General features: G+C 34.7%; 1 protein-coding gene across 2 annotated transcripts in view; it reads right to left on the bottom strand.

Moving 5' to 3' along the window:
* The window catches only part of LOC142333076 (uncharacterized), a 61,476-nt gene extending 35,786 nt beyond the window's left edge, over window positions 1-25,690 (bottom strand). For both annotated transcript variants that reach the window (XM_075380034.1, XM_075379940.1), the window contains exon 1: window positions 25,530-25,690. In XM_075380034.1, the coding sequence (XP_075236149.1) occupies window positions 25,530-25,644 (115 nt within the window). In that variant the 5' untranslated portion in view covers window positions 25,645-25,690. The remainder of the gene's footprint in view (window positions 1-25,529) is intronic.
* Between the last annotated feature and the right edge of the window lie 432 nt (window positions 25,691-26,122).

A 26,122-nucleotide genomic window follows, 5' to 3' on the forward strand; every position in this document is an offset into this window, starting at 1 on the left:
GAATCAGTTTGGCGAGAGCCGCATTATTGGACCATGTGGGAGTTCCTAGATGCGGTTTCTGTGTTCAATCGGCATCCGCAGTTTACTTAAGTGAAAGATTCTTACCGCATTGCCGTGGGAAGCTAACCCTAAGTGTGGCTTATCACCAGCTAATTATTATGGCTCGAAGCGCTATAACTCTGTGGACAGATACTTGCTGGCATTCAGCGATCTAGGCGTGGCGGCGAATTGGTGCCTAAATGAAATAAATTTTTTTATGGATGTTATATATATTTTTAGTATTTGACGGGGTTAGTAGTTGACGATACCCATTTTAGCAAATATAAGACAAGTGAGCGGTTGGGACACGTATGCCGATGGTGTATGGCACCACGCTTAGTCCGCTCACGCTGTTAGCTATGTTAGGATACTGGTGACTAAACTGTTCGAGGCTCAGGTCCGTTTATGGTACAGACATTCAGTCTTAGGGTGACCGAATGGTGTAGAGGCAGGAGAAATCCCAAGTAAACCAAATGTTAGGGAGCTGCGAGCAGTTAGGTGGGTACACAACTCACTTCCTTTCAGGACATGGGCTTTTAGGAATAGTTTGGCTAGGTTTGGTTTGGCTGATTCGGGCTTGTGCCCGGATTTTAGGGTTGATGACACTGCGGACCATGTCCTTTATGTTTTTCCACAGTACGAGGCTGAACGTACCAGAGTTGTTAGGGAACTCGAGAGAGTAAATTCCTTTCTTGATCTGCGAATCAACTTGAAGACTCCCAGAGAATGGTCTACAGTGGCTGGCTTCTTCCGATTCCTTGCACGAGCAGTACGACTGAAGGAGTATAAGTACCACCCCAGGTAGCTAGGAATCGCCTGGACAGTTAATTGCCCGGAGGTAGGCGTGTTGGCATCGTGCCACGTTTTGTCAGAATAAATAATGGTGATTATTGTTAAAATGTTTGCTGTGGGCGGAACGGTGACTGCACTGCCGAGGGTATGAGTAATCATGCAGCTGTGAGGTGTAGCGTCCTTTTGACGAGGGCAATTTTTGAATGAGTAAGCATCGCTGTCGGCGGGATGGTGACTGCACTGCCGAAGGCATGGATTTCCATGCAGCCGCGAGTTGTAGCGCCATCTCGACGATTTTCACGTTCAACGTAATGAGAAGGATCATACGGCTTGAAAAATTATTGTGGTTCTCTGCTCGCCGCACTGTCCCAACAACCTTTTGGACTGCATCTAGGGTTGATCGACCCTACCAGAAACCGTACTAGTTGGGTGACAGGCTATCTGCCAGATTCATCACCGCAACCAGTCTTTTCTTTATCAGTTTCTCTAATACCTTCCCAGCTGTGTCAAGCGTACACAATGGGCGGCAGGAGTATGGCGACTCTGGGTCTTCTTTGCTCTTGGGAATCAGCGTAAGACGCGCGGACTTCCATCTGGCGCTGAATGTCCCAGCCTCCAGATTTGCATTATACATATCTTGAAGTAGACGGCACCTGCAGCGCCCCACCAGCTTGAGCACCTCGCCCGGTAATTCGTCGGGACTAGGGGTTTTTCTGGACTTCAGTGACCGTAGGATTCCCTCCAGATCATCCATTCGAGAAGAGCGGGAAGTCGCCCAAGTCGTCGCTTGGTAAGCGGGAAGTCCCGCTTGGTACGAACCTAGTAGGTCGGGAACAACGTCTTTAACGACATGCTCCGCTTTAGTCTCGTCTAGTGGAGTTGGTGACCGCGAGATCCCTAATCACCAAGTTACTATCTGATAACCCAGCCCCCAAGGATCTGCATCCACGGTTTCCGTCAGTTCTCGCAGCGTGCCTTGCTCACGTTAATGGTTCAACAGAGCCGCTTCTTTGCCGTTTTATACTCAGCTGACCTGGCGTTTGCGTCCGTGCGATTCCTTGAACGTTGCGCCGCTCGTCTCCGTCGAAGACACTTCTGGTGCAACCTCGCAATCTCCGGTGTCCACCAGTACACGGGTCGATTCCGGTACCTCGGCCCCCCGTGGGGCATGGAAGCGTCGCATACAGAAGCGATCAACCGCATGGAGGAAGCAACTACGGCTTCAGCACCAGCTTCCCGAATCTCTTCTCGTCGATTTCACTAGCCGTGGGGGCCCCGCGCGCTCCCGTGCACCAATGGGACTCTAAAAGAGATGTATTGGTGGTAGCTACCGGTGTAATCCTCGAGAACTTTCCAGTCCTAGACGAGCGTGACCAGCTCTTCGAAGGCGAGGGAAATATCGGGAATGGTCTCCGAATATTCTGGACGGCGGAACGTCATCGTGTTCCTGTACTGAGGATTACAAGCCTAGTAGGTGCCGCAGAATTAAATACATCATTAAATAAATCTATCAATCCAGAATTTATGTCCCTCTGTAGTTGTTATGCGCCATATCCCAGTTAATGCCCTGGTGTTGAAGTCCCCAGCTACCACCAACCCACCGGCGGCAGCAAGGACAACATCCTCCAGCGCTCAACCTTCGGGCGGAAGTTCGCTATCAAGTCATTTGGGGTGAGGTAACAACTAAAAATCACCACTTCACCGCAGCAGACCAAAACGAACTCCTCGCTTGCGCCGCGCCTTTGAACTTGGGTTCAGCTGCGATACAGAATCCATATGGCGACAGTCCAGAAACCATTCGGAATAGTCATGGTACTGCTCGTAGATCAGCACCAAGTCGGCCTACCTGTCTCTGGCTAGCTGTAGCAGCAAGTCAACGGCCAGCCGGCTCTTATAGAGGTTGGCCTGTAGAACGTTGAGTATTCTAACGAAGCCTTCTCATCACCTGCTCCAGGGCTTCCCGGAAGAATGACACTCTCTTGTTCCGGTTGCTCGGGACAGCTGTGGAGCGTTCACGTCTTTTTCTAGGCAGAGCATGCACCGAGGGGGGCGGAACACTCCTTTGCCTTGTGCTCTCCTATCCCGCACTTGTGGCAGAGCCAGCTCCTGTTAGGGGCCTTAAATCCATGAGCCAGATGCCCGTACCCATTGCACCTGAAACACCGAGTAACGCTAACCCGGCAGTCTTCTATATCTTCGAGATCTCTTTCCAGTGCTGCTTCCACATTCTCCTTCTCTGTAACACAGTCTAGATCCCGGATCTGCAGAGCCTCCCGCGGTTCCAGACTGAGGACTACGGCACCTTCTCCGAGTACAACCTTCAAGGGAGCACTGAAGTTCTGTTTCTCTCTGGTGGTGCTCCCGAGTTCAATCAGAACATCTCCCGCCCTGGTTTTTCTTATTGTCACTACCTCTGCCTCATTCTCCTCCAGTTTTATTTCCTTCCGGATTTGACTGAGAGTTTCGGCATAAGTTTTCTCCTCGGTCTTTTTTATGAGAATCGTTTCTTTACGTTTCTTCCTCTTTTTTTTATTTTTGCTTTTGTTTCTGCCTCTGAAAGGTTTTTGTTGCTCCTTTGCAACTTCTTTATCTTCAGAGTTCTGGCCGTTTTTGCACTTTCCACTAGTGTCCACGGTTGCACTGTGGATGATTTGGATTTGGAAGGGTGCCCGGTTGAGTCCCGCTCGTGGATGCTAGGGGTTCCTTCTTACCACCAGAATCCCTTTTCTTCTTCTTCTCTTTTGTCCTCTTCCAGGCTGATAGAAATCGCACTTCCTCTGGCTCTGCAGTGCTCGTGGAAACATTCATTGCAATTCTCGTACGTTTGATTCTTCTTTCCTCCTCGAAGTCTTCTTCTAGTAAGGCAGAAAGCTTAGCAATCACGTTCTTTATCTTCATCGACAAATAATAATAATTTATTTGGTTTTTTGTTTTCTGAAATAGAACGGCTACATAAAGCCTTTGCATATTGCACATAGTACAGAAAAACATGTTCATATAATTCAATTTTACAATAATTACACTGTTAACAATTCACACATAATTCAAAAAACATAATTCAGAATCCAATTTTAATAATAATAATACATTTTAATAATAATAATTGTAAATTTAATAAAAATAAAATGAATTATTAGAGTTTTAATAATAATAATAATAATAATAATAATAATAATAATAATAATAATAATAATAATAATAATAATAATAATAATAATAATAATAATAATAATAATAATGCCCTGAGGTAGATAATCCCCACGTCCGGAACACAACATCTACGTTCCACGTCCAGGGCGGCAACAGCTGTACCTTCGTACATTACATATAGGTGGCTAACGGGGTCCGAGTAAATTCCTCGGTTATGCTTTGTTAAGTTTTACCTGGTTCCAACTTCAGGTCACTAAACGGACTGGATTTTTTGCTACCTGCAGGAAATGGAATAACAAACGATTTTGGAAATGGATTCATACCACTCTTAGAGCTGGCGATGTGGCGGCCAGGGTCAATGTTATTGCAGGTGTAACGGAGACCCTTCCGTTGTCCACATGACCCCTGCGATGGCAAGCATGTAGCAATGGTGCCCATGTATGTCGGTGCATGGGAGCGCTGAAATCTTCGGTGAGTAGGAGCCTGAAGTCAGTGCAGAGACTGCGCATCCGCTCTCTGCCAGGACATATGCCGGTTCCACCGGAGTACCGGATCGGACCTCCAAGGTTAGTAGCCCTGGAGTGGGGGTGTACCCCGGCGGCTAGCCTTGCTACAGAAGGGATATATATTCATGAATATTCTTGAACAAACTAACGTGGCAGAGGGTGCACGTAAACAACCTCGTTTAGAAAACTCCGATTCGCCACAAGCGAAGAGGAAAAAAGTAAGGAATCTGATAAGATAAAGAAAGATGCTGATAGAATCACTAAAGAATTAAAGAAAAGTTTATTTGGCTTTAGCGTACCTAAGCCAAGATTTTTAATTATTACAAAGGAGAATGGAAACTTTCAAAAAGTTAGTCCATTCTTAATCGCAAGAGAAATTACTAATTGTGCTGGTCGTCTCGTCAAAGAAATTCGTAAAACTTTTAATGGATTGCATGTTGAAACCATCAACGACATGCAAAGCCAGAAAGTTCAGGCGTTGAAGAAGATCTGTGAATTTGCGGTTTCTGTCCAACCGCATAGCACATTGAACTCATCCAGAGGAGTTGTTGTTTGTCGCGATCTTCTTAATTGTACAGAAGAAGAAATTGTACAAGAAATGTCGAGTCAGGGAGTGACTCAATGTCGCAGACTTACTATGAGAAGAAATGGTGAGATTCTTCTTCGGCCTCGCATGTTTTGACATATAATAGGCCGAATCTTCCTGAAAAGGTACGAGCTGGCATCCATCGGCTTGATGTACGAGCTTTCATTCCGCAGCCGGTGAGATGTTTTAAGTGTCAACGATTCGGACACACAGCAGCAAGATGTGAAGCGCAGGAAATATGTATATGTGGAGAGAAAACACACGAGGGGGACCCATGTAAAGACCCTCCAACCTGCGTTAACTGTAAAGGGCATCACAATTGTCGTTCAAGAAACTGCCCTACATATAAATTAGAAACGGCCATTCAGGAAGTTAAAACGCTTCAGAAGGTCAGTTATCCTGAAGCGAAGAAAACTGTTAATCAGCGTACACCACGACCATCGACTTCTTACGCAGAAGCAGCGGCTGCCCCTTCCACATCTAAAATTAATGTGGAGCAGTTGCTTAACACGATGGCACCAAGTCTTGCGACAATGATTGAAAGAATCATTGATTCAAAGATTGAGTCGACTCATCAGAGAAAACAAAGTAAAGATGAGAAGGCTCATCCTCGGACTGACGCCGTTGACATGAGAGACGCACCAGCGCCGTTTAAAAAACCAACTAAATCTGCGATTGTAAAGTCACCAACTTGCGTAAAAATTAAAAATCTTGATTTATCTGACGGAGAGAAACAGATCACTCCGTCATGTAGTCACAAAACAAAAGAAATTGTGACAAGAAAATCTGACTCTACTGAAATGGAGGTGCAAGTTATTATAGAAAAAGCACTAGACGCAGATGAAATAAAAACTGCAACAATGGAGCCTCCAAAAGCTCAAAGAACAGCTTCAACGAGAGCATCTATTTCAGCTAGACCCAGCACTGCAGTAGAGGTAGAATCCAGTTCATCAGCCGCGGAAAGTGCATCGCTTGCTAGTTTAGATTCAATAGCAACGATGCTAACTGCACCAACGATGTTTTTGTCTCCTGACGTCAGCCGCAGAACGTCACTGGCATCGGGAAAAGAGGAAGACGATGCCATGTCTGAGGCCTCAGATACGCTGTCATCAGAGGTTGAGGCCGTTAGAAGAATGGAGAAACGGTGCAAGAAAGGATGGCCGAAAGGAAAGCCTAGGAAGTAATATTCTGGATTCGAAGTTACAGAAGAATGAGGCTCCTGGAATAGACGGAATACCTGTAGAATTACTGCGCAGTGCAGGGGAGGAGGCGATTGATAGATTATACAAACTGGTGTGTAATATTTATGAAAAAGGGGAATTTCCGTCAGACTTCAAAAAAAGTGTTATAGTAATGATACCAAAGAAATCAGGGGCAGATAAATGTGAAGAATACAGAACAATTAGTTTAACTAGTCATGCATCAAAAATCTTAACTAGAATTCTATACAGAAGAATTGAGAGGAGAGTGGAGGAAGTGTTAGGAGAAGACCAATTTGGTTTCAGGAAAAGTATAGGGACAAGGGAAGCAATTTTAGGCCTCCGATTAATAGTAGAAGGAAGATTAAAGAAAAACAAACCAACATACTTGGCGTTTATAGACCTAGAAAAGGCATTCGATAACGTAGACTGGAATAAAATGTTCAGCATTTAAAAAAAATTAGGGTTCAAATACAGAGATAGAAGAACAATTGCTAACATGTACAGGAACCAAACAGCAACAGTAGCAGTTGAAGAACATAAGAAAGAAGCCATAATAAGAAAGGGAGTCCGACAAGGATGTTCTCTATCTCCGTTACTTTTTAATCTTTACATGGAACTAGCAGTTAATGATGTTAAAGAACAATTTAGATTCGGAGTAACAGTACAAGGTGAAAAGATAAAGATGCTACGATTTGCTGATGATATAGTAATTCTAGCCGAGAATAAAAAGGATTTAGAAGAAACAATGAACGCCATAGATGAAGTCCTACGCAAGAACTATCGCATGAAAATAAACAAGAACAAAACAAAAGTAATGAAATGTAGTAGAAATAACAAAGATGGACCACTGAATGTGAAAATAGGAGGAGACAAGATTATGGAGGTAGAAGAATTTTGTTATTTGGGAAGTAGAATTACTAAAGATGGACGAAGCAGGAGCGATATAAAATGCCGAATAGCACAAGCTAAACGAGCCTTCAGTAAGAAATATAAGTTGTTTACATCAAAAATTAATTTAAATGTCAGGAAAAGATTTTTGAAAGTGTATGTTTGGAGTGTCGCTTTATATGGAAGTGAAACTTGGACAATCGGAGTATCTGAGAAGAAAAGGTTAGAAGCTTTTGAAATGTGGTGCTATAGGAGAATGTTAAAAATCAGATGGGTGGATAAAGTGACAAATGAGGAGGTATTGCGGCAAATAGATGAATAAAGAAGCATTTGGAAAAATATAGTTAAAAGAAGAGACAGACTTATAGGCCACATACTAAGGCATCCTGGAATAGTCGCTTTAATTTTGGAAGGACAGGTAGAAGGGAAAAATTGTGTAGGCAGGCCACGTTTGGAATATGTAAAACAAATTGTTAGGGATGTAGGATGTAGAGGGTATACTGAAATGAAACGACTAGCACTAGATAGGGAATCTTGGAGAGCTGCATCAAACCAGTCAAATGACTGAAGACAAAAAAAAAAAGAAGAATGTAAATTTTTGAACATTTTGATTCATAAGAATGTGAATTATCGAACCTTTTTTTTCATTTTTTTTTGAAGTGGGATGGGGTAATGACCAAAGTAGTCGATGCCCCTAAAAACCTCAAAAAAAAAAAAAAAATAATAATATTAATAATAATAATAATAAGAAGAAGAAGAGTTTTAACTCAAATAATTACTATTTTAGTAGTAATAATAATTATTAATAAAAATAACAATGATGACAATGATTAATATGACAGTAGTAAAAAATCAGATTATTATTAAACATAAAACCGGTTTTCAATATTAAAAATAATAAAATGGAGAATAGTTTTAAATTATCACACTTATCTACGGATAAGCAGAAGAAGGTTTATATTATTTAACAGTAATAATAAAAAAATAATTAAATAACAATGATAACAAAGATTACAATGGCAATGATAAATAATACAAAATGACAATGATATTACTAAAAACTAACGTATAATTATTTAACATGAAACCGGTTTCAATTATAAAAATAATAACACAGAGAATACTTTTTAAATTACAATACTTAACTACGGACAAGCAGAAGAGGGTCGTAGTCAGTTTTGTAGCAATCCAGTTTTAAAACACAATTGTATGTTTCAAATGTCGTTTATCACACTAGAATATAGCCTTCTTAGTTCATGAACGAAATTCTTCCTTGGCTGAAAAAATCTATTCCATTGCATTTGCTTACCGCAGTAAAAGTGCTTCTCTCTGTCGATGAAATAATTTACATAGACTATACAAGAGGGCAAAAGTTTCTTATTTTGCGTCCGGATATATGCAGCTACAGTTCATTTTCCGTAGGATTACACCCATGTAATACTTTATGAAAAAACAGTAAATCAAAATATTCTCTGCGGCATACAAGAGATGGTAAATTTTAAGGTGATTTAAGCTGTTGTTTGTCTAGATCTTGAAGATTAAATTTGTGAGAAAGCCAAGTCAGAAAGTTGTTCTGGATGGATTCAATGTTTTTCGAAGTTTAATTGCAATTAAGTTTACCTGCAATTTCGAAAATTGCAGGTTGAGGTGGAATATTCAAGTTGGCTTCGAACAAGTTCCTTGAAGTGTAAGACACAAGTTTGAGGATCAACAAAAGGTGCGAAATCCATTTCAACAGACCAAGAAGTTTCACTTCGCTCTGCTCACAATCCTGTCTGCATGTTCAGAAAGGTAGGGAGCTTAGAGTCATGAAGTATGCCTAGATCGATGACGGAGTTTACGGTAGTAATCGGAAGAGAATCTATTGTGTATCTAAAGCAAGCAATATTAGTGTTACGGAAGAACGGAATATGTTTTATTTTTGAAACAAAATTAGCGGCATATGATTTCTTATTGCCCATTGATAAACAGAGTTAATACTATTTTGCAACAGTAGGTGGTCATGTTTGCTTTTAATTTGGAGAAAAATGGTAAGGTCATCGGCATATATACTCGGACCAATGGAGACGAATTCAGCAATGTCATCGACAAAAAGTAAAAAAAGCAAAGGACCAAGGTTGGAACTCTGTGGAACTCCAGAGATTGCGGAGAATTCCCGATGGGAAGTATATCTAGCATACCTAACAGCAAAAGTTCTGTTACTCAAGTACGAAGAGATCCACTTCTATTGAAAAATTAATTTATAAAAAAATTTATAAATTTTAATAATCAATAAATAGCAATAATAATTACGATGGGAAGTCTGTAAATAGGTCAGTAATTAATGTGATGCAGCTGAAAGTAGTAGTGAGTAGTTTATAAAGGTAACATAATGAACAAATAGATACAACATGCATATCTAAGTTCAATATACATCAATGCAGATAAATAGGGAGCTTATCAATTGTACTGATCGGAAGGAATAATTGTTGGCTTTGAAGCAACGAGGTCGCAGTTTCTGATCACTGTTGTTTATTTTATCGTTTATCTATAGTTTATCGTTTATTGACTTGTATAAAAATGTATAAAAATTTCTTTAGTAAAATGGTAGTTTGAGTCTATGTATACTATAACTTCATGTTTTAGCCTTTTTATATTACGAGTAATACAACTTTTTTTAATGTTTAAACGATCATACTCAAGATTCCAATGTTTAATGGTGAAAGGTACAACATGTAAAATCCTTTTTTTAAATTTTATTATTCAGATTTTTTTTCAGATACTTTATCGAATATGAATGATATTCTAAAAACTTATTTTAATACAGCAGCATACATCTTCATTATAATCGATATTATGACGATAGAAAAAACGTCTAGTTAAGGAAAATAACAGAATAAGAGAGAACGAGAGAGAAAATTAAAAACTTAAACCGAGAAATAGATTAAAAAGAAAAATCTAGAAAAAAAAATAAAGAGAAATAATGGAAAAAATTCTTAGAATATTGTAAAAGGTTCGGACAGATATTTTGAAACCGTTAAATTTTAATTAACAATAGGAAGTATCGGCTTCTACTTCTGTTAGTACAATCGCTAGTCCCGGTGGTATAAATAATACCAAGGACCAGCGAGTGGGACATGCAGAGTCACGTTAAAAAGATGAAAGAAAGAAACTCAGGTTCATAAAACCGCATTGCTTCAAGGGAGTAAGAAGAAAAAGAAGCAAAAGAGAGTCTCAAATAGGCAGATAGAATAGCTCATACCAACTGAACAAAAAAGACGAAGAAGAAAATTCTCCAAAACTTAGGTTCTCGTTCCTTCACTTTTAAAAAAAATACTAAGCGGCAGGCAACCGCCTACAGCCACGAAATGTGGCTCTCTCCACGAAGAGAGAGTATCTTACATCCTGCACAAAATCAATTAGGTATCTAGTCGGTCATTAACACTGAAAGGTCTTTAGAGGGCAGACTGGAGGATAATCTCACTAGTAGAAGGAGGCAAAAAGTTTGAAACTCTCCCAGGATATAATCGAAGTTAAAATTTTAACATAATCACAATCTAAGAAAAAGACCGGAAAGCAATCCGGTATTCCGTCCTTATAAAAAGTGCCATTATTCGTCGATTAAAGTATAAGCTTTGTAAATAATCCTTGTATAAAGGTTATTATCCATTTTATAATTATCTCAATACAATGTACTCGCTCCTTAATTTTGTATTAATATTTATTAGTTATTGTAAACTTCATAGTAGGATCAGAATTAGTATTTGTGGAAATAATTTACTAATTTTAGACGCTTAAAAGTAAATAAATTTCATTTAAAAAAGAATTTTAATGCGTGAATCTTTCAATATCCTTTGTCGAATTGATAACTGCGACCAGTATATACCGTAAGTGTCAAAAGTAATTGTTACATACAAATTAAATAACTACCTATATATAAAATAATATCTTGATTACAAAAATTTATTACAATTACAAAAAAACTATTACAGTTACAGCTGTGCGGTTTGTGGAAAAAGAAAGAAAAGAATTATCAATTTTTTTTTTATATTGGTTTGTTGCAGGTAGAGGCAGAGTAGAAGGCAGTGTGATTTTATAAATTTTTTTTATAAAATGGCGTCAATCCAGGAGAAAGCACAATGTGTGTTGTGGTATCACGAGTCGAAATCACCGATTACTTTGCAGCGAAATTTTAGAAGGGAATACGGACGATCAGCACCTGATAGGAAGAATATCGTTGCGTGGTGTGCAAAGTTTAAGGAAACTGGAATTGCAATCGAACTTCCGCGAACAAGGCGGTCATCCGTCAGTGAAGAGCAGGTTGAGGTTGTGCGGTAAGTATTTCTACATAGCTCTTCCAAATTTATCTGTCGCGCATCTCGTGAACTAGGGATTTCTGGGAGAACAGTGTATACAATTCAATTTTACATAAGAAACTAAGGTTGCACGCGTATAAATTTCAGATATTACAACATCCACAGCCATATGACAGTCCTCGTCGTGCTGCCTTTGCGACCGAGATTTTACAACGGATTGATATCGAAGATGAGTACTTGGACCGTGTGTGTTTTTCAGACGAGGCTACTTTTCATACCTCAGGGAAAGTAAACAGGCATAATAAGCGTAAACAGGTGACAAAAGGCGCACATGTTGTAGTTTATTGACATGATAAAAAAGCTTGATAATTTTTTTTTTCTTTTGTCACAAACCGCACAGCTGTAACTGAAATAGGGTTTTTTGTAATTATCGAAAGACTTTATGGATACTCTGTTTATTAACAACAAAAAAAAGTTTCAGAATTGTTATAACGTTTTTATTATTTCAACATTAAGTTTAATATGATGCCTGCATCTTTTCCATTTTTACTAATGCTATAAAAAATTATGGTTTTTTTTTTTGTTTTTTTATTGTAAAACTACAGAATTATTTATACATTTATAACTAAAAAGAGTGTGACTATAGAAGTTTAATAATAACAGAAATTTACATTTTGAAAATAATTTTAACGTAAAAAAATTTATAAATTAACTATAGCCTACCTCATTCTAGTTCGATGTATTGGTTTTGACAGGCGTATTTACACTTTTTTCGTAGTAGATAGTAGCTACGTGTGTTTATTAAGTTGTGGGCGCGCATTTGTGCGAGAAGTTTCAATTTAGTTCCCTAATTAATTTTTTGATCTATTTATGGTATTTTTATTACGCAATTAACAATTCATTTTAAATAATAATTAACATATTTATTGACTATTGTTCATAAAAATCAATAGTAACGAACGTTCGAATTATTGTGGAATAAAGAGCGATTGTGATTGTTACAACATTTTGTCTACAAATTTAAAACGATTGTAGTTAAATAATTTTAATAAAAGTAGAAAATTTAACCGGAGTACACACTTATATCCCGAAATCTGCGATATTAATGAGGTAACAGGAAGCAAAGTTTACATTAGCAAAGTTGTAAATAAATTTATTCAGAAAAATGTTCAAGTTCAACTTTACGTAAATATGATTAGAGTTAAGTAAATAAAAAAATAGGTTAACTAGGATAAAATTTACTTGAATAAACAAAATAGTAATGAAATAAATTGTTAATAATAGTAATGATTTATGTAATTAATCGTATTAAATAACAGTATAAGTATTTATTAAATACTTATATTTTAACAAATATATATTGAATAGGCTGCTAATTAATTAAATACTTAATAAAAATAATAATATAATTTACAATATAATTATAACGTAAATAATTATAATGATAGGTAATACAGTAGCTTCCCACAGGCTATGATAATTATTAACTTTTTTTTTATAGCCTCCCCACCTTAGAGCCCTACCGTCGCCTCCATGAACATACAATAAGAGAGAAGTGGGAAAGACCCAGCGACCCAAAAACCAAAAGTGTAAGAAAAGGTGGAGAGTAGAACGTGGGATTTTGGAAATTTAAAGTAACTAGAAGATTTTTTAATATTAAGTTTGGTGATAAAATATCTCCTTCCTTTATCCGTGTTTAATCAGGTGTTGCTTAGAGTTCCGTACTTGGTCCTCATTTGTTTTTATTGTTTATCAACGATGATGGTGACCAGTTATCATGTCATTCCCAATTTTATGCTGATTATCTTAAAATTTGTAGACTTATGAATTCCGCTGATCATTTAATATTGCTTAAGATATAATCAAGTCACCTAGTTGGCGCTCTCGAATTCTTTATCGATAAATTAAAAAAAAAGATGGTAGATCTTTTTTAAATAATAATTATCTTTCTAGGAAAACTTATATTTCAATTTTCTAAATATAAAATCGATTACGTTAAGACTGAAAGAAAGACAGTTGTCAGAGATCTCGGAATTCTTTAGGGTTCAAAGTTATTTATGTCTACTCATTGTGACACCATTGTAAATAAAGCTAGAAGAAATCTCGGCTTGGTCAAATGTACAGCCAAAACGTTTTTGAGTCCTAACAGTTCTCAATTTTTTAATCTCTAGTGAGATCTCGTCTTGAATATGGCACAGCAATATGGAACAGATAGCGTGACTACTCGATATATATGATCGAGAACGTAGAAAATCTTTTTGTCCGTTGGTTACATTTAAAATTTAGAGATTTGATCCAGGAAGAGAAGAACGATATTCACCGAACGTTTGAACCCATTTTCATTTTAGGACGCCTAATGACTTAATTTTCTTCTAGCGGTCTCAGCACTGTGTTCAAGGATATAAATTATCTGTTGGCCTACATTTATCTAAAGAAAATTAACGATATTTTATTGTTTTGAACATGTTAGAACATAATCAGACATGTTTTGAACATGTTATAGTATGTTTGAACAAGTTTTTATTGTTTTGAACATGTTATAGAAACATGTCTCTTGCTAATCAGCTTCCGGCAGTCGACTTTTTAAGTTCGATGAAAACATTTTCTTTTGAAAGAATTGTGATGATGGAACTTAATTAACTTTTACCTGATTTTATTCTTATATACTGTTCGAATTTAACCTGTTATTAATCAATGATTCAAGAACTTTAACTTCACGATTTTAATTTATTTTTAATTCTATTTGGATTGCATATTATTTTAACTAGATTTTTATCAATTTTTAAAGTTTTAATATTATTTTTAGTTATGATGATTTTTAATATTTTTAGATTATTATGATGAAATCGCTTTTAAGTGCTTTTAAATTTAATAACTTCGTTTTCTTCAGTCTATTGAGTGAAATAAGAAATATTTAGAATTTTAAATATATACAAGCGCTGAGTAGGGCTTATAAGGGGCAATAAGAAACAGTCTTCGCTCCGGCTGGTCGTTGATGAGTAGGTGGTTGGCGTAAGGGCGTGGGACTCCTCTTCCATACATGGGACGGGAGTCCCACGCCCTTACGCAAATTATCGGGGCGGAAGGGTTACTCAGGAGATGGCCCTTCGAACCGTCGTGATGTTTCGCTCACCAAAGGGAGTGATGAGCTAAGCGGTATCCCCCTGCGGAATGGAACCGCAAGAAATGGAAACTATTTGAGTACTCAGAGGACCGCAAGAGAGGATGAGAATACACCACACCAGACAACGCGCAGACCATAAGAAACAGCCTGGTCAGAAGCAGAAATCAAAGAAGTGATGGGATGCTTTTGTTATTGTCGGATGCAGTCGAGGAGTATCGAAAGAGAAGTGTACAGTTAATGGAGGGTGCGCAACCCAGAGTCAAGGCCCAATATAAATAGTAAGAAACTGGGTAACCAAAAGCGACAAATAGACAAAAGTGAAAAGATAATGCGGCACATAGAAAACAAATTCAAATGGGAGTAAGGGAAGTCATGCAAGCACAAAGTAATTGCCGACAAGAGAGACAACGTGTTGAGTAGGAAGTTCGGGATTAACAGGATCGAGACCAAGGAGCAAACGAAGTAGCTGCAATTGTCATGGATAATGAAGAAGAAGCAAACGTTGCGTCGGATGTTGACCTGTTGAGGATGAGGGATTGCTTATTAAAGCAATATGATGAGGTGAAGTACATGCAAACGCATCGATCAAGGTAACAGAAAATAATCACTTCCGACAGATAATTAATAAAGTGAATCTCGTAATATAGAACATAGCCAGAAATACGGAACCACTGGAAATAACGGAGATCGATGACCTCGTACATGAAGCTGTTCAGATGGTCAGCCATAAGAGAAAGAAAATTAGAAAAAAGAGGGAAAGCGGCAAGACAAGGAGTGAAGAGGTAAACATAAGAGGTAGAAGAATTGCAGTCATGAGAGGAACCATCACGGGCGAGACGTTTGAGTTGAAAAATCAAGGAATTGAGAAAAAAATTGTCGCAATTAGTTGACGATGAAGTTACGGGATGATGCGTAACAATAAAAGAGTGGAGAACAAATACGGAAATTGAAGGAAATGTACAGAATTTAAAAACATTAGAGACCATACCACGTTATAGAGACTCTTAAGTAAAAAATATCTGCAAAGGCAGAAACAATAAAAAGCTGTAAAGAGAGAGTAACGTTCCGGATTTACAGTATGGTTTTCCAGGAGAACCTTAAGCGGTTCTATTGAAATCTTAACGGAGAGAACAGTGGGGACGATGGCAATTAAATAAGGAAGAGATGATAAGATTTTGGACTAATATTTGGAAAAGACGAATTCACTGTGAAGCCAGTGCGTCATGGATTGAAGAAGAGGGGTATCGTAACCGCAGCCTCAAGACCATGAGAAACGAGGATGATATAATCGGTGACAAGGTACGAGATGCACTAAACAAAATGAGGAACTGGTGAACGTCAGGAATTGACGGGGTACAAAACGTCCGGTTGAAACGATTATACTTCCTGTATGGTAAGACAGCGCAAGCCTTCACAGAGGTATTGAGGGAATCCCATCAAAACTCACAATGGATGATGGAAGCGATAACATACATGATATCCAAAAGAAGTGAAGGAATAGGAGATTTGCCGAAAAAATGTTGTCCGATAACATGTCTCCCAGTGACGTGTAAATTATTAACGTTTATTGACTCAAACATACGAGTATAAACATGTACAGGAGTGAAATACTTCCAGAAAAAAAGAAAGGCTGCCGAAGAGAACATATGGATGTTAGGAATTGTTTCATTGGGACAAAACTGTTTGTTACTATTGGCATTAGAAGGAAGAAAAACGTCTTGACGGTGGTCTGGACTGATTACAAGAAGGTCTGCAGGAGTGAGCCTCACGACTGGATACTGAGATTTATAGAGATGAAGAAGGTCAATCCACAGATTTTCTGACAGATCCACAGATTATCCACAGTTCTGCACGGCTAGCGTGCAGAATGTCAGGCTTGATTACCATGTTGTAGTGTTTGATGTTTTAAAATTTTATCTTTTTTGGGCCATCGTAGCAACTTGAAATTCGGTACAGCGGTATAACATATGACTTGTTTACAGTCTCAAATTTTTAGTCAATCTGATTTAGGGGTGAGGATTTAATTATCTTAACTTCAAATGGACTTTTTGTTACACATTTCCAAAACGTTTACGAAAATATCATTACCATTTATTTTTAATTTTATCATGAAACTTGGAAAAATTATTCGTCTACATAACTTTTGTATGCATTTTGTCTCCGACTCGACAAGGAGGTACAACCGTAGCAAAATAATAATTGTTTTATTAGATTTTGCTTAATAGCTCTAAACTGGCTTAACCATTAACCACCAAATTAGGTCAAAGTATCATAAACTTATCATTCTGTGTAGTTCTGATGATGTTTCTGGCTGCAAATCGAAGAAAACGTCTAGTCCTACTGACTATAGGAATCACAAAATGGCAATTGCTATTACTGACGATCGGAATTATGTTAAAAATAATTAATAGCATTATATGACCTATTTATATTCTCACAATGTCGAATCGAATTTCTGTATAACTGCGGTATGAATGAGACAGTTGCAAGTGCGTGATGTTCCAATAATATAATAATACTGCAAAAAATTGTAATATTATTCGCATTAAAAATTTGTCAAACATTGATTAACAACAATGATTAGAGAAGTGCACTTTAATTAGAATTTCAAACCGTAAATTTACTGTGGGATAAGGTAATATATATTACCTTAAAATTCCCTTATCTAACCTTACCCAAATTTTTACTTAAACTTGAATGTAAGAAATTAAAAATAGATAAGTAAATTTGTTAAACGCCATTGAATTATTATATTATCGTATTACAGATAAGTCGTAAATCTTAAATTATTGTTTCGAGTGAATATTATTTTCTAATTCTTTTAAGAATAAATATAATGTGAAATCTAATTTTACACTAATAGTTCCCTTTTCGATCAGAAAGCTTAAAGAGGAACAAAGTAAAACGAAATGAGTTTCTTCATTAACATGTGTATAACTCTTCTTACGATTATCGATATTAATAGTCCCTAGAAGAAAAATCAATTATAAAAATATGAAATTAACGTTCGATTCGATACTTTTCTGTTGTACGGATTTAAAATTATATATACGGATATAAAATTTAATCTCTATGCTACTCTGTTATCTGAATAGTAGGTGAAGACTATTACTTTTATTTTTTGTTGCAGGCGTTAAGATGAGTAAACAACTAATCATTTTTTATATGATTCTGGTCAACCGCAGCGTATGTAACTGACCATATCAGCTTGTTACAGCGATGACGTGATCAGTCATCGGCAACTCATGTGTTAACATTTTTTTCGTGTAGTGATCTGTTTACTCGCAACCAAAGTTTACTGTTTACCCGTAAACAAAGTATGTAATCCACGGATTTTAAGTTTTTGTAGGCTTCCAAAAAGAGATCTCTTGGAAACCTTTTGCAGTTATTAAGAAATTACAATAAAGTTTTGTTGTCTGCAGGCACGCGCGGGTGTAATTTTTGTTAATAAATCTCTCTAGGCTATGTCGTTATAAGATTTATTTTATATTTTACATACGCATCTAGTAGCTACAATTGGTATTTGCCGACGATCCTAAAAAGGTACGTAATAATTATTGGAGAGAAATAATGCTTTATTATTGCCAGAAAATAACGTAATATACTAAAAATAAATGCATGTAAAGTTAAAAATCCACACACACACACACACACACACACACACACATATATATATATATATATATATACAGAGAGAGAGAGAGAGAGTGAGAAGAGAGAAGTTGGGGGGGGGGGGAGTAGGGGGCGAGTGAGTTAGAACGAGTGTAAAGAGGGGGGACAGAGAGTTTGAGAGAGAGGAATGATAATAATACATCTGATTTCACTTCACAGGCAACCTCACTCATATACAATTTAATCGTATAATTAATTTTTATCTTATTAATTATCACAGTAAATTTCAATTAATTCTGCGAATGACTGTTAAGTTCAAGGATGTATTACATAAACATAAATGTTTATACTGCATTTGTTAAAAATAGCAAAAAAAATTATAATAATAATGTTTTTGGATTGAATTACAAGTGCAGAGTTCATTTATAGCAGTTATATTTTTACATTAACACTGATAAATCCTGAAAATTCCATACAGATATTATGTAGTAGTTTTTTTCTCATAGAACAAAACCAAATGATTTGATGTCTGACTAACGGTTAAAAATCGTATGTAAGAACTTTTAGTATGATAATACACGAGTATTATGGTGTTCAATTTACTGGCTTCTGATGATAAAATATAACAACGTAACGAATGATAATGGTTGTATGTAAACAGTAAACGGTGTAAATTCGTGTTTCTAATAAATTAAAACTCCAGAAAAGGATTGCACGACTTTCCTGGCTTGTTTCTTAACAGCTTTACTTCATGAAATAGAGTTTTCATTAAACTTTTTTTTTTCAAAGGAAATAATTTCAGTCAAAAAATTTGGATCGCCTTTGATCAATAGACTGGTGTAATTAGCAGCAGTAATATTAATTTTAGTGCAATACACATTTTTAAAGTCAAGTAATTTAAAAAAATCTAATCCCGTTTTAATATGTTTTTAAAGGGTCTTTAAAATCCTTAAAACTAATGTTCCATTGTATGTTTCCCTTATAAGAAAATTAATTAATTTTAATTAATTAATTAATTAATTTAATTAGTATAATTAATTAATTAGTTTAATTAATTTTCGCACTTTTATATAAAAATTATTGATGATAATAGAAAACCATTAGTAAAATGTGAATTGGTACCGATGTATGACTTATCAGCAGGGGGCTTAGAACTTAATACAATCAAGATTGCATGCACAAAAATACTTTGACTTAATTTGGTTCTTAATGGAAGCGATTTAGAAATATTATGCAAAATCTATAAAACAATTATTCTGCTACGGTTACCTCCTTGTCGAGTCGGAGTCAAAATGCATAGAAAAGTTATGTAGACGACTAATTTTTCCAAGTTTCATGATAAAATAAAAAAATAGCGGTTTTTTTCGTAATCGTTTTGGAAATATATAATAAAACGTTCATTAAAGTTAATAAAATTAAATCCCCACCCCTAAGTCGGATTGATTAAAAAATTTCAGACTGTTAACAACTCATATATTAATACCGCTGTACCAAATTTCAAGTCGCTACGATGACCCATAAAAGTGGAAATTTTAAAATGGTGGTACACTTCCTACACAAACATCCGGCACTATAAAACGGTAATCAAGCCTAAGCTCTTTACGCTAGCGAAACCCTCACATTCTACAGAAGAGGCGGCCTAGAAATTATCTTGAAAGAAGAACATAAGATTATGAGAGAGATTCTCGGTTCGGAAAGATTAGAAGACGGCTACAGATTGAAATCGCGGAAAACAACCGAAAAATTATCTAATTTTGCAGCAAACCTCCGAAGAAGAAGATTACAGTTTTTTCGGACACATGCACAGACTTCTAACAACAAGGTTCACCCAGGAAATTTTGACTTACGTAGAACGAATGAAAACCATCCTCTGGATACAGGTTGAAAAAGACCTTTTTTTTTCCTGTTTAGCCTCCGGTAACTACCGTTTAGATAATACTTCAGAGGATGAATGAGAATGATATGTATGAGTGTAAATGAAGTGTAGTCTTGTACAGTCTCAGTTCGACCGTTTCTGTGATGTGTGGTTAATTGAAACCCAACCAACAAAGAACACCGGTATCCACGATCTAGTATTCAAGTCCGTGTAAAAATAGCTGGCTTTACTAGAACTTGAACGCTGGAACTCTCGACTTCCAAATCAGCTGATTTGGGAAGACGCGTTCACCACTAGACCAACCCGGTGGGTTGGTTGAAAAAGACCTAGAAAAAGCTCTCATAAATCCGTAGAAAATTTTAAACACAAAATTGTATAGACAAAAGTTTGTGAATGAAAAGTACAGTAAGATAATGAAGTCCCGAAGGGACCAGGAACCAAGTGGACAGAAGAAAGAAAGAGAACTCACGGAGAAAAAATCAGAGCCCCATGGAAACCAGAAAATTGGATCGTATTAACTTTGCGTGATACAACACGGTCCAATCGCAAATAATAATAATTTGTATACGTATACAAAATGCATCCTTCCCGAAGTTTCCATGTATTCTTTTATGTTTTTTTTTTTTTTTTTTTGAGGTCATAAAATGTTAAGATTTGCAAAAACCCCCACACCTAAAACTTTGACCGCACCATAATTTTTCTTATAATAGATATAGCTTAAAAATTTGATTAACCGATAAGTTTGTTTTGAAAATGTAAATAAAAAAATATGTATGGTAATTAAAGATGACCTTTACTACGAAGATGATGGAATATATCGTTGGACACTGCTTACAAGAGAATGACCCGGTTAATCTTGTTCTTGTAAATATAGTACCTAATATTAGTCTTATTTACTAGGAATAATTCACCCGTGATGTTTTTCGTTATACTCACACGTATTTATACAGCTAATTAAAACGAATACTATTCATTTTTATATTTAAAACATATATTAAATATAATTATGTATATCTTGAAAAATGTCCGATACCTGGAAAATTATTGCTCTGCAAATTCTCAAATTTTCTAGAACAACGAGAAAAGATAGATTATTAGATAAATTACTAGGGCTTAATTTTATGTTCTGAGCGTTTTATATCGGGCTTAATTTAAGTCATATTGAAAATTAACCGGTGATGTTTTTCGTTATACTCACACGTATTTATACAGCTAATTAAAACGAATACTATTCATTTTTATATTTAAAACATATATTAAATATAATTATGTATATCTTGAAAAATGTCCGATACCTGGAAAATTATTACTCTGCAAATTCTCAAATTTTCTAGAACAACGAGAAAAGATAGATTATTAGATAAATTACTAGGGCTTAATTTTATGTTCTGAGCGTTTTATATCGGGCTTAATTTAAGTCATATTGAAAATTAACCGGAGAATGGTACCTTTTATAACCGTTCTTTAGTTTTTTAAGAAGAAGTTCAATACGAAATGACATATCGTAGAATAATAGAAAAATTGGAAATACAATCAGTAAATCCCCCATTTTTTAAAAATTATTATTAAATGAGTGATTAAGCCTTAATCTTACGGTGTATTCAGCTTCAAAAATTGATTGCCAAGTAAAATTATACAGATTCAAATTGCTGAAATACGCCGTGGGGCTGTCTCTGAGCTACAATAATTACTTCTTTGGAAGGTTTGTCTAACATTTCGGTAAAGATTTTGCAAACTTGTAAATCTTGTGGTCAAAATAAAAAAAAAACATCAAATAAACTAAAACGACACACAAACGAAACTTTTTAAACAAAAAATGGAACATATACATGCGTGACCTGCAAAATTAGAAAATTTGAGATAGACAGACTGAGCGAGCACTTTAATTAAATGAACAGAATTCGATATTATGTATATTATTTCTTTAACAATACAATGATGTAATTTTTAATATTAGATCCCTTTTTCCCTTCATTTTAAAATGAATTTCCTTCCAAATCCTTTAAATTTTAGTCTGTAGTGAAGTTCTGTTTATTTATTTTTTAGAGATGTTTTTGTGTATTCTACATAATGGAATTATTAACTAATTAATAATTCTGTATTATTAAAAGGAAAACAAATTAATAGTTTTCATCAATTTTCTTAAACAATCATTTTACTAAAAATATGCAGTGGAAATGTTACATAAATATGTTTTCATAATTTCACTGATTTTATTCATTAGAACTGTAAATTTGTTTTATATATTATTTATTTGCTAATTCGTAGTAATAAGTTCAGATTTAAAATTACAAAAATAAAATAGGAGAAGTATAATAACGAAAACAAAAAAAATTTATCAAGCGTAACAATGAGATTTATAACCTTCTATTATTAAATGTAAATAGCTAATTAATTTTTAATGTATTTAGTTAGATCTCTGTGGAAGATCTGTTAGTATTCAAACATACACAAAAAAAGTAATTTTTTTATTTTGACTGACCTTGCACTCTTCTGTTACCATTTGGCTCCTTCTGTCGTCAACCTTCTTCTTTCTGTCAATCGACATCGGAATTATAGACGTAAAACACTTGTAAACTATCGCAAAATTTTTTCGGGGGTTTTATTAGGGATACTCGAAAAAAAATTAGCAAAAATAACATATTGTTCGAGTATCAGGTCGGTTTCAGAAAAAAATTCTCTATTGTCGTAAATATATTCAGTTTATTTAATTTGATTCCTTTCAAATTAAACGTGAGGATGCAGGATATTTACGTATAGATATCAGGAAGGTCTTTGATCTAATCAATACAAAAAATCACTTTTTTACAAACTGGAATATTTTATTTTACTTAATTGATTTGTTCCACTTAAATAGGACTTTTTTTTTAAATATAAAGAATGTTATGAAGTGTAGAAATGGGACGGTATTTGATAATGAACGGTAAAAATACATTTAAAAATGTACTTTTTAAAATGATTTTCTTGCTTCATTATTTCATATCGATGCTGCTTTATAAACTGTATTAAAATCATTTTTAAAATGCATTACTCGAATTGTGAGGTACTAAGAAATTAAATAGAGAATGGTGTTGTCTGATTAATCATTAGAAACTGACTCGCTGATAAGGCCTGCTTCATGGTGTAAAATGGAAATAAGAAAAATGGGCATCCGAAATTCGCTATTATTAAAAGAAAGTAAGAGCTGTTCAGAAATTAAATACTAAAAGTTTCATAATTATAATATATCAGATTTCTGACTTTATTTTATTTCATTAGATTTGTTTTCTCTGTAATATCCATCGACAGTGACAGACGTTGTCCCATGTGTTCTTTTTATAATCATATATGTTTTCTTTTCTTAATATTTTGTATTTTATTTATAGATTCCATTTGTTTCTAATGAGTCTGTAAATAAAGGATTTATCATATTAAAACAATAATTTTTTTATTTAGATAATTCCCTTACTCATCTCTTTTACCACTTCAGATCACTCATAATGCAATATAAAGATGGTGTGACCACAGAAATTGAATATCCTTTGTGTGATACGAAGATTGAAATAATAACATATAAAACACTACTAATTATTATTTTTTTTTTTAATTAAATAACGTTAAAAATAAACACGTAATTAACATTTTTCATTCGATCAGATAGTTGGGGTTTAAAATTATTGTTAAAAGAAATATGCGAGTATAAAGAAAGATAGATACGCTAAATGATTGTCGAAACAAAATTTTAAATAGAAAACACTAAAAACCGTTTAGAAAATGTTAGCGACAAAAAACATGCGCATTTCAATCGTTAACGATTATCATCAATAAGTGTAGAGGAATCAGAAAATGAAAATATAAACCTAAAAGACTAAAATGAACATAAGTAATATAAAAACATCATCGAAAATTAACTTCATATACTTTTATCTTCGTATATAAAACAAAAATGAACTTTTATTTTGAAATAAGTTTAAAATTTTCATCATCCGAGTGTAAATTTTATCTTCCATACTACCGGGAAATATTTTTAAAAAACTTGACAGTAGATCTTTTATAAAGATATAATCGTATACATTTTAGAAATCTTTTTATTATCTCCTTAACACCTCCTAAGCTTCTTCTACCTCGAAATAGTTTCACTCCTAAATAAATTACAGAATTGATACACCTGATCTCTTGAAGCCGATACGAAAATCATATCTCTTAAACAGTTATATTTGAGTGTTAGATGATTTTTTTTTTGTATTCTAATAGTTTTAAATTCATTTAAATCTTTTCTGTCCGTTAAAATGTGTTAATATATAGGATATTATCATTTTCTTCATTTCTAAGGGTTGTGTACAGCTTCAGATCATCTGTATATAAATATAATTAGAACTGAAATCTGATAATAAGTCTTAAATGAATAACGAGAACCTCTAAAATTTCATTCGTAACCAGGAATGCCATTTTTAACCGATTGCCCGAATTTAATATTGAATACTTTGATTGAACCATTAAATCTATAACAAGATTATCACGAAATAAATTCTGCGATCGTTTACACCCAGATATGTGCAACAAATTACTCCCAAAAATGTCACAAGCGTGTTCAACAACAAAGTTCTTTGTGACACTTTGAAGAAACTTTTCATCGAATTGAATACGCGTATACGTTGAAGAAACTCTTCAGCGAGCCTATAACACTGTATATTCAGCGGCCATAGATTTGCCTACTGTATGACATAAATTTATCTGTACGCTTCCTGGAGTATTTCTAACGTTAAACATGTTAATTGACTATGATTAATGAATAAAAATGTTTCACAAAGCTCCATAAAATCTTTTACTTTTTCCTGTAGTCTGTCATATTTTTTTCTGGAGAATTATTATATTATTAATAAAAAATAACTCAATGTATTATTATTATTAATATTATTGTCTTATACTATGTTTAAGCGATGAAAAATAAATTACAAATTTACTTATATTGTCGTCACAGTTACTTTTATTTGATTTTGTTATAATACAAACTAGTTTTTTTTTTACAAAAGGATGTTAGTTACGAAGCACAGTAATCACTTGAATTCTCTAAAAAGTGATTGTTTACTGGATGAGTAACTGGTATATTCTTCCAAATTTTATGAACTTATTGATAATTTAATTTAATATATAGCTTTGTGTAACGATTTACAACAGTCTATAGACAAGTGTACGAATTTTTTTTTATTAGGTGTTAGTTATAAGAGTCGTTTGCTGTTAGCATCTCGAGAAAGGTGATTGATTATAAGTCGGATAATATTGAATACTTTTAATGAGAAAAAATTTAATAAAATTAGCATACAGTCGAAGGGTAACGAATTATCCGGGATAGGTAGAATTTACTTAAAAACGAGGATAATAAAAGTAGTTGTGTAAAACATTTTATAATTGTTGTTTTATGATTAAAAGATAAACTAAATGAGAGAAATGATTAAAACACTTTTGTAATATTTACATACCATCCCAACTACTATACCAGTCATCCGATGATGTACGTAAACTCGATAAACCAGCAGCTGGTTTAATGTTATAAAAAGAGTAAGATACTGAAAAAAGCAGTAAAAACACCAACATTATGACTAGAAATGTCGAAGTTCGCTGTTGTGACTGAAACGCAACAGTTTTGACACGATTCGAAATTATAATACTGCTCATGCGCGGAGAATGCATTTAATCATCAAGCAAAAAAAAATATATTTTTTGTTTATTTTTATTTTTAATATACAATTAAATGCGACATCATCACTTTATTTTTTATAAATTATATTTTTTTCAAGTCATATTTTTTGAAATTTGTATTTATTGAACGCAATCAACTATTCTAAAGAAACTAACAAAACAATGGATTAAACTATAAATTAAAGTAATTTGGAAACTTACTTTGTGAAAATAAAGAAAAAAAAATGTAGCTTAGATACGGAATGATTTGTTCTTAAGTTACAGCTAGTGAATAGTTTTGCCATTGTTTACACCGCAACAGTAGAAATAAAAAAAAAAGACATTCTTAGGACACAATTTATAGATAAACCACATATGTTACTTATATGGTATA

The sequence above is a fragment of the Lycorma delicatula genome, chromosome 1 (genome assembly GCF_047948215.1).
Source record: "Lycorma delicatula isolate Av1 chromosome 1, ASM4794821v1, whole genome shotgun sequence".
NCBI classification, from domain to species: Eukaryota; Metazoa; Arthropoda; class Insecta; order Hemiptera; family Fulgoridae; genus Lycorma; species Lycorma delicatula.